The sequence below is a fragment of the Anabrus simplex genome, chromosome 8, assembly GCF_040414725.1.
Source record: "Anabrus simplex isolate iqAnaSimp1 chromosome 8, ASM4041472v1, whole genome shotgun sequence".
NCBI classification, from domain to species: Eukaryota; Metazoa; Arthropoda; class Insecta; order Orthoptera; family Tettigoniidae; genus Anabrus; species Anabrus simplex.
Window position 1 is genome coordinate 146,130,385 of NC_090272.1, and position 15,864 is coordinate 146,146,248.

Sequence of the window (15,864 nt, forward strand, 5' to 3'; positions counted from 1 at the left end):
GTTGAACTCGAGAACGGTTTTGAAGGCAAGTATTGATTCTCAGAAGTTCTCGAATGCATTATATTCAATTTAATCCGTCACTAATCCAATCAAATTGGGAAGACAAAAAAATCATCAAAACTGCAGAAATTACGATTACTCCTGACCTTGGGCTCAGCTGGAAAGCGCACTTGCTGCACGTCAGTACGAGTTGGAAATGATACAAATCATTTATTTTGTACATGTAACGTGCGCAAATTAAACTTTTGACTTTTAATACGAAAACTTAAAATTCCCAGTCTTATATTTGGACCAAAACAGTAACAGGCAATCCCAAGACCTCCCATGGCTTTTTGTACGCAAGGTTCTGGTCTCGATAACATAATCGTATACGATAATATTAAAATACTAGGTTTGTGCAAGATTTGTGTTAAGAAAGAGCAGTTTCGATTCCTGCCTGAAAGCCCAGTTACTATACAGTGCCCTGAGGAAAGTGCTGAAAACCTGTTTGGCAATACAATCGAAAAAAGTAAATATATAAACATCTAACCCTGGACATAATGTGGACGTTTTATAAGTGCGAACATTTGACGAAACTCGTTCCGTCTTCAAGTAGAACTGTCGAAACACACTGTTATCTCCTTAAAATTATTTTGGCCACTCTCCGCTTTATAATTTCTGAGATTCTCTAACCAATGCCACCTGAATTTGATGCAAAGTTCATTGCCGATCGCTTTTCCAATACAGTAGCTGTTCTAATTATCGCAATGACGGGGCGTTAACGCCAAGATCCATAAATATGCCATAGTTTTCCTTTCGTGAGATACAGTTTATTGAAAAAACGCTTGACCAAGGATTTAGCGTTGATGGGACTGAAATTTTTGGATGGTTAACACAGGAAATAGTTTCTTCAAGGAACGGATGTGGGATTTTTACAACGTGATTTAATTATGATGCTCGCAGGACCACATAATTTTAACGCATGATCCGGGAAAACGTAGGTTCTAGGAATGGATAATCGAGGTTCCACTGTATTATTTCTTTCTTTATTTAATTAATTATAATTTCTTTGTTTTCATCGTAATTATTTTTACGTTCAAACCTAACAATTTAACAGCATAATTGTTTTTCATTTTTTAGCATGTTCCTTCTTTATGACATTACTTTCTTTCAGTCCCCACAAAAAGTCCTAACAAGTTTCGGCTGTATCATGTTGGTCCGTACTGAATTCGAACAATAAAATAATCATTCCTTTAAATGGAATATTATATATTTTCCATCATTAAAAACTAAACCCCATGGCTCAACAGCCCCGATAGGCCTTGGCCTACCGAGCGACTGTTGCTCAGCCCAAAGGCCTGTAGATTACGAGATGTTATGTGGTCAGCACGACGAATCCTCTTGGCTGTTATTCTTCACTTTCTTGTAATCATGCAGGCTCAGTGGACCTCGAACCGGCCCTCAGAACCAGACCTGGCCAGGAATCGAACCCGGGGCCTCTGGCTAAGAGGCAAGCATGCTACCCCTACACTGCGCCACTGGCATATTTCCCACCATTAAATAAACATATTTTAATTAATAGCTGAAGGTCAAGTAGACCGAAACATGTTTTAATATACGTACAGTAGAAGTCCGTTATAGCGAGAATTCATAATGGTGAAAAGTGTACTAGCTATAGCGGATAGTCGTAATATCTGATTTTTCGTAAAGGTCGAGAAAACCCCATACCCATTAAAATTGGTATGTAGCGGCAATCAGTGTTTTCAAAACTTGAGTTTTTGCGGATGATATCTACACTACGGGAAAGTGGATGTTTAATTTCATTCTGAAAAAATTGTAGTATCTCTCCAGAGGCCTCTGCAGCAAATTTTTCAAATTTCTCCTTCAAACAGAATCACCTAACCTAACCATATATGTATCATGAAAACATATACTGTATAGGCAAGTCAATAAGTATCTGCAATTTTGCTCTAAATGTCTTTAGGTTGGCTCTATGGCGTTGTGTGCTCACCAGTGGCTAGATGGCACTGTTGTCCATGTCTGTGGTAGGTTTCAGCATTATCTGATCAGTACAGCTTGCGCAGTTGTGAAGTAAATATGGCTGCGCCATTCTCTGTTTGCACCAAGGAAGAACAACATTCCACAATTCGTTTTTGGTGGTCTGAGGGTGTACCAGGAGCGGAAATTCATAGAAGACTTTCAGCACAATATGGAGACAATGTTTTGCCACAGCGAAGTGTTTACCAGTAGACTGAACAGTTCAAAAGGGGTCACACGAGGCGTGAATGAGGAGGAAAGATCCGGGCATCCATCTGCAGCCGTAAATGATGCCAATATTGAACAAGTGGGTGACATACAGACGAGTGACTGTTGATGACGTGGCAAACCACATGCACATTAGCCATGGTTCTGCATATGAAATCATGCATAACAGGCTTAACTTTCACGAAGTCTGTTTGAGGTGGGTTCCAAGACAACTCAGTGAAGAGCAGAAGCGCAATCGTGTGAGAATCTGTCAGCACTAGTGAACCATCATGCTAACGAAGGTGAAATGCTTCTGAAACGGATCGTCACTGGAGATGAAACATGGGTTCACCACTTCGAACCATAGAGCAAACGTCAGAGCAAGGAATGCAACTGAAACGGATCATCACTGGAGATGAAACATGGGTTCACCACTTCGAACCATAGAGCAAATGTCAGAGCAAGGAATGGAAGCATCCGCTGTGGCAAAACATTGTCCCCATATTGTGCTGAATGTCTTCTATGAATTTCCGCTCCTGGTACACCCTCAGACCACAAAAAACGGATTAAGGAACGCTGTTCTTCCTTGGTGCAAACAGAGAGTAGCGTGCGGCCATCTTTACGTCACAACAGCGCAAGCCGTACTGATGTCATAATGCTGAAACCTACCACAGACGTAGACGATAGTGCCATCTAGCCGTTGGTGAGGACAAAATGCTAAAGAGCCAACCTAAAGACAATTAGAGCAAAATTGCAAATACTTAATTGACTTCCCTCGTATTTCAAGCGCACGTACAAAATAATCTAATCGTTACAAATTTACATGGGAATAGACTTTCCGAAATTAAACTAGACGTGAGAAAATATAAACTATCCTCTGAAATCAGTGATGTACTGTGCCATATCTTGAGCTGTATCACATTCTTACTTCATTTCAGTACATAATATTATAATTAGCGATCGTTTACGTCAGCTTTTATTTCCAATGAGTTAACAACTGCTATCAGCCATGTCATTTATGCATTTATTACGAAAACGTGTTTTCTTATTTCATTTTGAATTTTCTTTTATAGAACAGCAGTCGATGGGTTATTAATTGATTCCGACATTGCCTTCGACTGTCGCTGAGAGCGCTTGCAAGTGTACATAGCGAGAAAAGATACGGTTTGATGATCAATTGCATTCTGTGGCAAATGTTTCAGTTTTCTTATTCAAACAGCATCACCTAACCTAGCTTAACCGTACTATACGTATCGTGAAAATATATTACAAGCGCCAATAGAGAAATAACATTCTTGCTATAAATTTATATAGGAATAGCCTCTTCAAAATTTAACCAGATGTGAAAAAATGAAAACTAACCTCTGAAATCAGTGATGCGCTCTGCCATATCTTGAAGTATATCACATTCTTACTTAATTTCAGTGCAGAGTATTAAAATTAAGCGATCATTTACTTAGCCTTTATTTCTAACGAGTTAACAACTGCTATCGACCATGTTATTCACGTATTTGTTACAAAAACATGTTCTCCTCTTTCTTTTCTTATTTTCTTTACAGAACAGCAGTTGACGGGTATTACTAATCGACTTAGACTTAGCCTTCAAATGTCAATGAGAGAGCTCACTAGTGCACATAGCAAGAAAACGATACTGAAGGTCGCATTTTGTGGCAAACGCTTGAGTTTTCTTATCCAAACAGCGTCACCTAACCTAATATAACTGCATATGAACCAGGAAAACATATCTTAAGCGCCAGTATAAAAGTTATAAGCTTCTCGCTATAAATTTCCATGGGAATAGCCTTACAGAAATTTAACCAAACATGAGAAAATATAATCTAACCTCTGAAATCAGTGATGCGCTCTACCATATCTTGAAGTGCATTGCATTCTTACTTAATTTTTGTAGAGAGTATTAAAATTAAGTGACCGTTTACTCAGCCTATATTTCTAACGAGTTAACAACTGCTACTGACCACGTTATTTACGTATTTGTTACGAAAACGTTCTCCTCTTTCATTTCTACTTTTCTTTACAGAAGAGCTGTCGACGGGTATTACTAATCGATTCTGACATCGCTTTCGAATGTCTACGAGAGAGCTTGCTAGTGGACATAACGAGGAAACAATACTGAAGATGATCGATCATATGCAATGTAATAGTTCGGTGCAAATAATTGGTAATGGAAAAAATCGTGCACGCTTAATCGCTTGTAATAATGGATGCGTTGGTAATATGACTCTCACTGTAACCGAAGGATAATACACAGTTTAATATAAGAATTTTGAAGGGACAGGCAAAATCTGACGTTATAACGGGGTTATCGTTATATGTCGTCTTTGCTATAGCGGACTTCTGTGTTTATATCTTTTTACGTATTGGATGGTGGAAAAAATATATTATTCCATTTAAAGAATAATTATTTTATTTTAAATAACTTATACGAAATAGCAGTTGTTTAGCAGGCCTTGGTCTCCCCAAATGTTAATACTTGCATTCTTTCATTGTAACTCTTTAGAAAAAGACTACTTACAGTGTCTGGAGCAATCTGCGCTAAAGAAATATCCCCATGTGATGGACAGTTAACACACTTCCTGTCATATGCAGCCAAGATACATTCCTCAATAACCCAGCTGAACACAGGTAGGACCTCATTCTCCTCCATGAGCTGATACAGGTCATCTGGATTATACCCAGGATGGCCTTCCACAGATGGCTTCCGGCTGTAACACAGTTTATGAAACTTATAAGTAAATAATTCACAGTATACAGTAACATTTACTGTACATCTGATGCATCAATTCATTTCAGTTCCTAAGATCTTGTAATCATTTACATATTAGCAGATCAACCTTGTTCAAGTAAAAACTGAAGATGTCTCTGTTAATCTGTGGATGGGAAATGAACATATCCAGTAAACAGAATTGACACTTCATCAGAAAGTATAGTGGTTAGCTTGCTGTGCACTTTTTCTTGAAAAATATTCCATTGTACATTAGTCAACAACGCAGTGACTTCAAGGTGGGTTTCATATAGACGATTGTTTAAAAAGGATTTTTTCTTGTATAGAAACTTTAGTTCGTTTTGCAGCCAACGTGTTAGTTTTTTGGTGTACTCTTTTCTGATGTGGTAAAATATATCGTTTGTTATTCTTCAGAAAATTTGATGTCAGGTTATTTACGATACACTTTTTAATAAAATTTATATTCTTGCCTAACTTTCCTATTTTTATTTTTAAGCTCATATATTGTAGAGCTTTAATCTTTGCTTGGTAAGCTGTTCTATTTAAAGTTAAGAACTTCATTTTTGGTCCGTATTGAATCTAGATTTACACTATAAATTGAGGATAATTATGTCCACCTTTTCAATACAAAAACAATGTGACGTCATTAACACATCACATATTTATTACCTTTCAAACACTGGGACCGGTTTCGGCATTATTTGTATGCCATCATCAGCCATAGGAAACTTTGTGACAAGGCCTAAGTACAATATTAACATAACTTACAACATACACACATATATAATAAACTTAAACAAAAACAATGCCTATTAAACTTAGTTATTCTTACGCTAATATATAGTATATATATCTCTCTTCTTAGGTCCATCTTGGATCGAGATATTTCTAGAACCTCAAAGACCTCGAATGTAATGGTCCAAGAAATTCCGGTTCACCAGTCCACTTCTATCAAGTCGATCTACATTTTAAGAACATTAGCATAAAAGATGGAATATTACATATACGAACATTGCTCAACGACATTATATTACGATTAATGGTTATGAATTTTATGTTTTTGGTCCGTATTGAACTGAGAATAATATATAAGTAATAATAATAACAACGTAAACGTTTCCACCTTTTCAATACTAAAATATATTCACAAAAGATCACTTTCGCCAAAAGTGATCTTTGCTCCAATACGGCTGATGATGACCCCTAGATGGGTCGAAACTAGTACCGTGTAATTTATAATTTTGTGAATATATTTTAGTATTGAAAAGGTGGAAACGTTTACGTTGTTATTATTATTACTTATATATTATTATATTACGAAATAAGAAATTTATTCAATCCAAAATCCACCTAAAACAGAGTGAACCTGTAATCAATTGTAAGAGGAACTGTTTTGCTCACTATATATCTTCACTGAAAAAGGGGACCTCTATAATGGACAAATAATGTTTTAAAGTTTAAAATATAAGCCGAATTTATCATTTTATTCGACTTGTTATTAAATAACCAAACTATATTAATGCAAGATATAGAATTACTAAAGACTTATAATGTAACTTATCCCCATACCTAGTACAAATAGGTCACTGTTTCCAATCTGACAGTAGGCGATTTCATTTTAATGCATGTCAATTTAGTATTTTTGACCAAACAAATATAATCTTTAACACCTAGTAGTTATAAAAGTTTTTAAAGATTGAAAAATTGTTATCTGGATACTCAATTAGCATTTTGTAATATTTATAAAAACTGACAAAAGCTTTAACTTTAGTCAAACAATTGTATAAAGGAAATAAGTTATAATATGTCGCATAAAATATGCTACCAATTTTAATCTAAGGTTTTATGGTGTACACCAAATTATAATAGCCATGTAAGAATATGTTCAATTTAAATATATATATATATATGTATGTTGTAAGTTATGTTAATATTGTACTTAGGCCTTGTCACAAAGTTTCCTATGGCTGATGATGGCATACAAATAATGCCGAAACCGGTCCCAATGTTTGAAAGGTAATAAATATGTGATGTGTTAATGACGTCACATTGTTTTTGTATTGAAAAGGTGAACATAATTATCCTCAATTTATAGTGTAAATCTAGATTCAATACGGACCAAAAATGAAGTTCTTAACTTTAAATAGAACAGCTTACCAAGCAAAGATTAAAGCTCTACAATATATGAGCTTAAAAATAAAAATAGGAAAGTTAGGCAAGAATATAAATTTTATTAAAAAGTGTATCGTAAATAACCTGACGCCAAATTTTCTGAAGAATAACAAACGATATATTTTACCACATCAGAAAAGAGTACACCAAAAAACTAACAAACTTTGGCTGCAAAACGAACTAAAGTTTCTATACAAGAAAAAATCCTTTTTAAACAATCGTCTATATGAAACCCACCTTGACTTCATCAGAAGCAATAATTAATATAAGTTGTAGGGATGTCAAAATAAATACAACTCGAGCTCCAGATTCTCTCTAGATAAATTCATTCGCAACTACGTAGCTTGCTAATTTACTGATAAAATCCAGAGCTCTCATTATATTACTATGAATAAAATTATTTGGTTTAAATAATGAGTTAACATTTCAAAATGACTCTGGTGGCCACGTTTGTTAAGGCGTCAAGTCTTTATAGGTCTGACACTGTAGTTAGCCAGTTCAAGTCCCATTGGTGAAAAAATATGTATGTGTGCCGACCCCTTAGTCCTGTTTCCTGATATGCGGTTGGGGATGAGGCGAGAGGAATCAACATTGCATGTTCTTACGGTTGGATGTCCTTGACACCAACCTCAGTTGAGGAGCTAATGAAGGTCAAATGAATGGTGGTGAATGACACTGGGTAAAGAGTGGAAGGAATTGTCTGTGGCCTATGAACAAGAACTGTCCTGGCATTTGCCCGTAAGTGAATATGGGAAACCACAGAAAACCATTCTCAGGACAGCTGACGGTAGGGTTCGAAAGTGTAGGAGAGGCGATCGTATACAATTTTCCTTCACTAAATTGTGTGCCTACAGCCCGGATTCAATTCTAAACCTCTCTGCAGAGTTCATATGGAGTGAGGGCAATTAACACTGTTGATGGCAATTTGTCTGTTGGATGGGAATGTTAAGTCTTCAGCAGAACCCTAGGTGTTATTTAACAGGAGTAGGTTATGAGCTGAGGCAGGATTTCACTCTCCCCCTACTTCCTCCTCCTCCTCATCACCATCATCATCATCATCATCTCACACCTAGATGTGCAGGTCACTCATGGGTGTCAAACAGAAAGACCTCCTGCACCAGGTGAGCCGAATATGTCCTTGGACATTCCCAGCATTAAAAGCCATATGCTGAATTCCAAAAATAACAAAAATATCCCTTACCAAGAAATAAAATTGCCTGTGTGTACCTACAATCTATTACCAAACTGTAGCCAGACACCATTTTTAGAAATAAGATTATGTTCTGAAATAAACTGGACCACAAGAAATGTAAAAATCTGGAAGTGTCCAGAGCTCTAAAAAAATACATATTTAATGAGTTAAAGAACATATGTAGTGAGAATAGATACAATGAAGAAGCATTTAATATTACTACATGTAAAAACCCCTCTAAAGCCAATTCAATCAACAACAAAATAATTCTACTTGAAGTCACAAAAATGTAGACTTGGTATGGAAGAATATTATATGGTCAGGCAGGATTAGGCACCGAAATGATGCAATGATAACAACAGAACAACTCACAAAGGTGTGTAGATTTAGATTTCTATAGAGTTTTTTTTTCTATTTGCTTTACATCGCATCGACACATATACTGTAGGTCTTATGGCGACGATAGGATAGGAAAGGCCTAGGAATTGGAAGGAAGTGGCCGTGGCCTTAATTAAGGTACAGCCCCAGCATTTGCCTGGTGTGAAAATGGGAAACCACGGAAAACCATCTTCAGGGCTGCCAACAGTGGGGCTCAAACCCACTATCTCCCGATTACTGGATACTGGCCGCACTTAAGTGACTGCAGCTATCGAGCTTGGTTTAGTGAGATTTAAAGTTATTTGATTCCTAAATTTTAGTAGACCTACTGAAGGGTTAGCATTTTACTACTGACTTATAAGAGTATATGCGTAGTCAATGCTATGTATGAAACTGGTATTTTTGAATTAAACTCAAGAGGGGAAAAAAAATTTCACCTGGGGACATGACTAAAATGTAAATGATTTTACAACTGGATCATCACTTTGCACATAACAATTAAAATCTATTTATTTCAATACCGTTTTGAAAATGATCTTTTATTTTGAGTTAAGCCAACCAGATTCACTATTCATTACTTCACTGTGATGCAAATGTCAATTTTTCTCTTAACAGCAAATTTTACAGTATGCACACTATTACGAATGCAAACATTTGTATGGTATGCTTGTTATGTCAACCACAAATTGGGAAGCAATTAACCTAAACTTAAATGAGATATGATGGGTACTCTACGATTTTAAAAAGTATAAAAGGTATAGAAATGTAATTTTAACTAGGATAGCTATTCCTCTGTTAAAAAAGGATGTCTGGAAGTTAAATTTTATGCCATATTTTCCTGAAGTACCATACTAACATGCTCTACAGAAACAACAGTGAAGAAATACTTGATTCCTTTTTTTTAAAGATGGAAATCAAAAGGAAGAAACTTTAGAGCTCATTTGCCTAAACAATTAACTTCCATGAGATAAGGAGAAACCAAACAAAACGTAGAAGGTAATAAGATGGTCTATTCTCATTTGCAGTAAATAAGATAAAAGAAAAGACTGATATGGAACTTTTGTGAACAAGGCAAAGTTGATACGGTCATATACAGAGACTGGAGTACGACACGGTGAGGAGATAAAGGCAGGAGAGCATGGTGGGAAAGGATGTTAGCAAATGATTATCAAAACAAGAGCACAGAAATAAGCTTCAGTGGGGGAAGATGTGTGTTGAGAGTCAAGGAGATGTTACAGAGATACAGTTGTGTGTTTGGAAACTATATGAGATGATCATAGCTGGAACAACAACTGACCTTGAACTAGAACTTTCTGCTCCTACTCCACTGTCACCATCCGATGCATAGCTCTCTTGGGATTTACGCACTTGTCGAACATTTTGAAGTTCAAGCTCAGCACGATGGAAGGCCTAGAACCAGAAGAAAACATACAATTATGCTGAATACTTGAAATCAACTTTAGACACTATAAAAGCTAGCAATTACCTTTCCTAAGCTCAAATCTCTAGATATAATTTTTGTCATGAAGGGTGATACAGGAGTGAGTGAGTGAGTGAGTGAGTGAGTGAGTGAGTGAGTGTGACTAAGTGTGTTCAAGGAGGCACGTTTTTGCTAGCTTAAATTTAGTAACATTTCAATTTTTTTATAGCTCAGTAATTAGAAATTCTACCTAAACAAAATTGTACTTCCTTACATTTGTTATCATTTATGAAATAATGTTCAGATTTTTAGAAAGCCTAACAATTACCTGTAACACGGCAGATAAATGAGGTTTGAACAATAAATACCAATTCACTGAAAACTTGCATGATTCTTTTGTTTTAAAGGCTTCCTTCAATAATATGCTTAAGGATTTTCAAGATATTCCATCAGAAAATATTTTTTCTTTACTTGGGCCGAGATGTGAATGTAAAAATCTTGAAACGAAAACATTAAAAAGAGGAAGAAATATGCAACATTGTACTAAGAGCATTCCTGTCCTATTTTCTTGTAGATCAATCAATGTGTATCAATACTGATCTGCATTTAGGGCAGTCGCCTAGGTGGCAGATTCCCTATCTGTTGTTTTCCTAGCCTTTTTTAAATGATTTCAAAGAAATAGGAGATTTATTGAACATCTCCCTTGGTAAGTTATTCTAATCCTGAACTCCCCTTCCTATAAATGAATATTTGCCCCAATTTGTCCTCTTGAATTCCAACTTTATCTTCATATTGTGATCTTTCCTACTTTTAAAGACACCACTCAACTTATTCATCTACTGATGTCATTCCATGCCATCTCTCCACTGACAGCTCGGAACATACCACTTATGAGATATAGATGTCGATTCCCATAGGGAACCTGAAATATTTGTATCGAATGAGTAAATTTATAATACCAATATAAATGGTCCGTTATTGGACATTATAAATTTTCCAGCTAACTCATTCCTGGTTGCCAGCGTTTCGCCATAGTGTGCTAAGTTGGGCTCTTCAGTTGGTAAATAGCACACCCACCAAGACGCATGGCTACTGCATACTGTGGAGGCCACTGCGTAGGCTACCTGGAGCCACCGGCAGTGCCAATGAACTTTGAGAGACTTTGTCTCATTGCCAAAAATTGATGCCTGCCTGGCCATCAGATGATATAGAAAAAGACATATAGACAAATTCATAATAATGTTTACAAGCCCTACATGATCATAATCAAATTATATAGCATTTATGATGTTTTTGTACTCAATTTGAACCTTTTTCTGGCACCAATATCCTCAAGAAATGAATATGTGTTACTATTGGTCAAAATGACTGCTTTGGTAAAAGTTTGTAGAAAGCATGTTTGGTAATCCTAGTGCTATCCCCGTTTATCATCATACCATTGCCTGCTGTCTATCTCACAACATTATCAAGGTCATTTTGCAGTTGCTCACAATCTTATAACTTATTTATTATTCTACACAGAATAACATCATCTGCAAAAAGCCTTATCTCTGATTCCACTTCTTTACTCATATCATTGATATATATATAAGAAAACATAGAGGTCCAATAATACTGCCTTGAGGAATTCCCCTCTTAATTATTACAGGGTCAGTTAAAACTTTGCCTACTCTAATTCTCTGAGTTCTATTTTCTAGAAATATAGCAACCCATTCAGTCACTCTTTTGTCTAGTCCAATTGCACTCATTTTTGCCAGTAGTCTCCAATGATCCACCCTATCAAATGCTTTAGACAAGTCAATCGCGATACAGTCCATTTGACCTCCTGAATCCTGTATCTTGCTGGAATTACCTCAAAGCAAAAATGTTGAAGCATTTTGGTATCTAGTTACACATTACGGACTACAGTATCATTTACTTTAATGCACCATCACTTTTCCAAGATGTCCTCCTTGACACCAACCTCAGTTGAGGAGCTAATGAAGGTCAAATGAATGGTGGTGAATGACACTGGGTAAAGAGGTGGAAGGAATTGTCTGTGGCCTATGAACAAGAACTGTCCTGACATTTGCCCGGAAGTGAATATGGGAAACCACAGAAAACCATTCTCAGGACAGCTGACGGTAGGGTTCGAAAGTGTAGGAGAGGCGATCGTATACAATTTTCCTTCACTAAATTGTGTGCCTACAGCCCGGATTCAATTCTAAACCTCTCTGCAGAGTTCATATGGAGTGAGGGCATATAACACTGTTGATGGCAATTTGTCTGTTGGATGGGAATGTTAAGTCTTCAGCAGAACCCTAGGTGTTATTTAGCAGGAGTAGGTTATGAGCTGACGCAGGATTTCACCCTCCCCCTACTTCCTCCTCCTCCTCCTCCTCATCACCATCATCATCATCATCATCATCATCTCACACCTAGATGTGCAGGTCACTCATGGGTGTCAAACAGAAAGACCTCCTGCACCAGGTGAGCCGAATATGTCCTTGGACATTCCCAGCATTAAAAGCCATATGCTGAATTCCAAAAATAACAAAAATATCCCTTACCAAGAAATAAAATTGCCTGTGTGTACCTATAATCTATTACCAAACTGTAGCCAGCCACCATTTTTAGAAATAAGATTAAGTTCTGAAATATCCTGGACCACAAGAAATGTAAAAATCTGGAAGTTATGAGGGTGTTGAGGAGTAAAGGAGAGGGCATATAAGTCTCTGGTAAGACCCCAACTAGAGTATGGTTCCAGTGTATGGGACCCTCACCAGGATTGCTTGATTCAAGAACTGGAAAAAATCCAAAGAAAAGCAGTTCGATTTGTTCTGGGCGATTTCCAACAAAAGAGTAGCGTTACAAAAATGTTGCAAAGTTTGGGCTGGGAAGATTTGGGAGATAAGAGACGAGCTGCTCGATTAAATGGTATGTTCCGAGCTGTCAGAGGAGAGATGGCATGGGAGGACATCAGTAGACGAATAAGTTTGAGTGGTGTCTTTAAAAGTAGGAAAGATCACAATATGAAGATAAAGTTGGAATTCAAGAGGACAAATTGGGGCAAATATTTGTTTATAGGAAGGGGAGTTAGGGATTGGAATAACTTACCAAGGGAAATGTTAAATAATTTTCCAATTTCTTTGCGATCATTTAAGGAAAGGCTAGGAAAACAACGGATAGGGAATCTGCCACCTGGGCGACTGCCCTAAATGCAGATCAGTAGTGATTGATTGATTGATTGATTGATTGAGGATGCCCCGTTTAGTGAAGAATACTACTGCTGTTAAAGTGTATGGTGGTAAACATCCTGTTGGTCATTTTATGTAAGCAATAAACCAAAAGATGTAGTGAAATGGCTCAGCTCTGTCATTTCTGGGACAAGGCAGAATGTGAAAACTGGTTTGTGAGTGTAGAGCTCATGAACAACTTCTTACTGCATGTAAAGAACTTTACTTAACGACTTACTGAGAAATAATTTTACACTTCTAGGAACAATCAAGAAGAATAAGAGGGAAATCCCTAGTTGCTTTATAGAAAAAAAATTGAGAGCCGTATTCCAGTAAATTTGCGCCGATCATGAGCCCCCTCAATTTTACGTTGTCCAGGTTATATTATAGTGCGGCACTGTAGGCAGGTAGATGGACTTCTTTCCTTTTTCTAGACTGATTGGTCAGTATGTGTTTCAAACCTTATTTTGGGGTCTAATATATATCCTTTCCCTTTAATGGTGATCATTTCTATCCTTCTCACACTGCCATTTACTCCAACACCTAATTCACTTGAAATCCTATCTCACAGAGTGACTGCGCAATGGACGAACTGATGTGATGTCTGGCATTTCAAAGAGCTTCACCGAAGGCAAAAGAACTCAAGACGTGAGGTCACAGGTGCAACATTACATACCATTTTATGCGCGTCTCTCCACTCCGTGCTAGAAAGGCCATCATGTTTTCTAACCCAGTGGTTTGCAGGAGGGTAATTCCTGCACAGAAACACTCCCTGAGCTTGGCTTTTCAACTGGAACTATTTGTCAAATTCAGATTCTTGTAATTTGAGTTTCTTGGTGTCATACTAATCGTTTCTGTTTCTCATATCCTGAGTGTTGTCACATATGTTTAGCTCAGTTAAGCATCTGTTAATTTTTAAATCTAGATTTCTAGTGGCTTCAATGTAATGGTTCCCCTCCCATTTCAGGATGCTGCAACTGTTTATATGCTATGGCATATAAATGTCTGAAAATTACATACATTACTAAAAAAATCCTAACACTTTGTCTGGTTTTCCTCTTTAGAGTTCTGGCATATCTTTGCCAAGAAAGAAAGCACTGACGAAAACCATGATTAAAAATGGAGGTTACATGAAATGAGCAGCAAACATGACAGATTGGGAAATAGCAAGTGACATACATGGACATTTACAAACATACTTTCGGAAATAATGGAAATGCTAGATTAACCTTCATACTCACTTCATTAACGTGTCTTGGTCCAAGCCCAGGTAGGTTGTTCTCCACTGGAGGTAAGTTCTCTGCTCTCTGTCTCTGGAGAACCTCAATATCTCCCTGAGCAGCAAGACAGCGTGGGCATGGAACTAATCTTGTGACCAGGAATTTACCTTCCGAGGTGTGCACAAATCTTGTACCTGGAAGGATTGACATTGTAACTATTACATAACAGTACATAAATCTTCATTACAGACTGTTATGCCACAATCACATAATCACCACTGATCTGTATTTAGGGCAGTCGCCCAGGTGGCAGATTCCCTGCCAGGTGTTTTAAGCAGTTTTTTCTTAAATAATTTTAAAGAATTTGGAAATTTTGGTGAATTATTCAAATCCCTAACAGCTCTTCCTATAAACAAATTTTTTGTCCCAATTTGTCCTCTTGAATTCCAAATTAATATACATATTGTGATCTTTCCTACTATTAAAAACAAAAACAAACCCAATGGCGCAAAAGCCCTGAAGGACCTCAGCCTACCATAAGACCGCTGTTCAACCTGAAGTCCTGCAGAATACGAGGAGTTGTGTGGTTGGCACGACGAATTCTCTCGGCTGTTATTCTTGGTTTTCTCGACCGGGGCCGTAATCTCACTGTCAGGTAGCCCCTCAACTGTAATCACGTAGGCTGAGTAGACCTTGAACCAGCTCTCAGATGCAGGTAATTCCCTAACCTGGTCGGGAGTTGAAACAGAGGCCTCCGAGTAAGAGGCAAGCACGCTACACCTACAACGTGAGGCTGGCATTAAAAACATCACTCAAACTTATTGATCTACTAATGTCATTCCATTCCACCTCTCCACAGACAGCTCGGAGCATACCAATTTCCATTGTCACATACCATTCAGTCGAGCAGCTCATCTCCTTTTCAATGTTCAGTCTGCAAGCCTCTGTGAATTAACTAAGCACCTCCACACAAACTATTTGCAAATCTGTAGCCTCATAGTTTCATAGTTTCATATCTCATAACACAAAAAGATTAACAAATGAGTCTGCACATTGTCTCCTAGGTCTCTCTCTACTTCTCTTACCCTCCATGACTGAGTCCATTATTCTTCTAGGTAACCTATCCTCTCTCAATTGCTCAGATGACTTTGCCACCAAAGCCAGTTTATGTGTGCAGCTTCATCCATTGAGTTCATTCCTAAGTTGGCCTTTAACTCTTTGTTCAGACTATCCTCCTGGCAGTGTTTCCACCTGTTTGTACCAGGAAACATTCTCCCTACCTCCATGTCTTTTACTTCGAA

At 37.3% G+C, this 15,864-nt stretch overlaps 1 protein-coding gene across 1 annotated transcript in view; it reads right to left on the bottom strand.

Moving 5' to 3' along the window:
* The window catches only part of Lrrk (Leucine-rich repeat kinase), a 483,935-nt gene that overhangs the window by 80,700 nt on the left and 387,371 nt on the right, over positions 1–15,864 (bottom strand). Inside the window, exons 34-36 of the mRNA XM_067152496.2 lie at positions 14,585–14,757; positions 10,006–10,118; positions 4,757–4,946 (exon numbers count right to left, since the gene is read on the bottom strand). Of these exons, the coding sequence (XP_067008597.2) occupies positions 4,757–4,946; positions 10,006–10,118; positions 14,585–14,757 (476 nt within the window). The remainder of the gene's footprint in view (positions 1–4,756; positions 4,947–10,005; positions 10,119–14,584; positions 14,758–15,864) is intronic.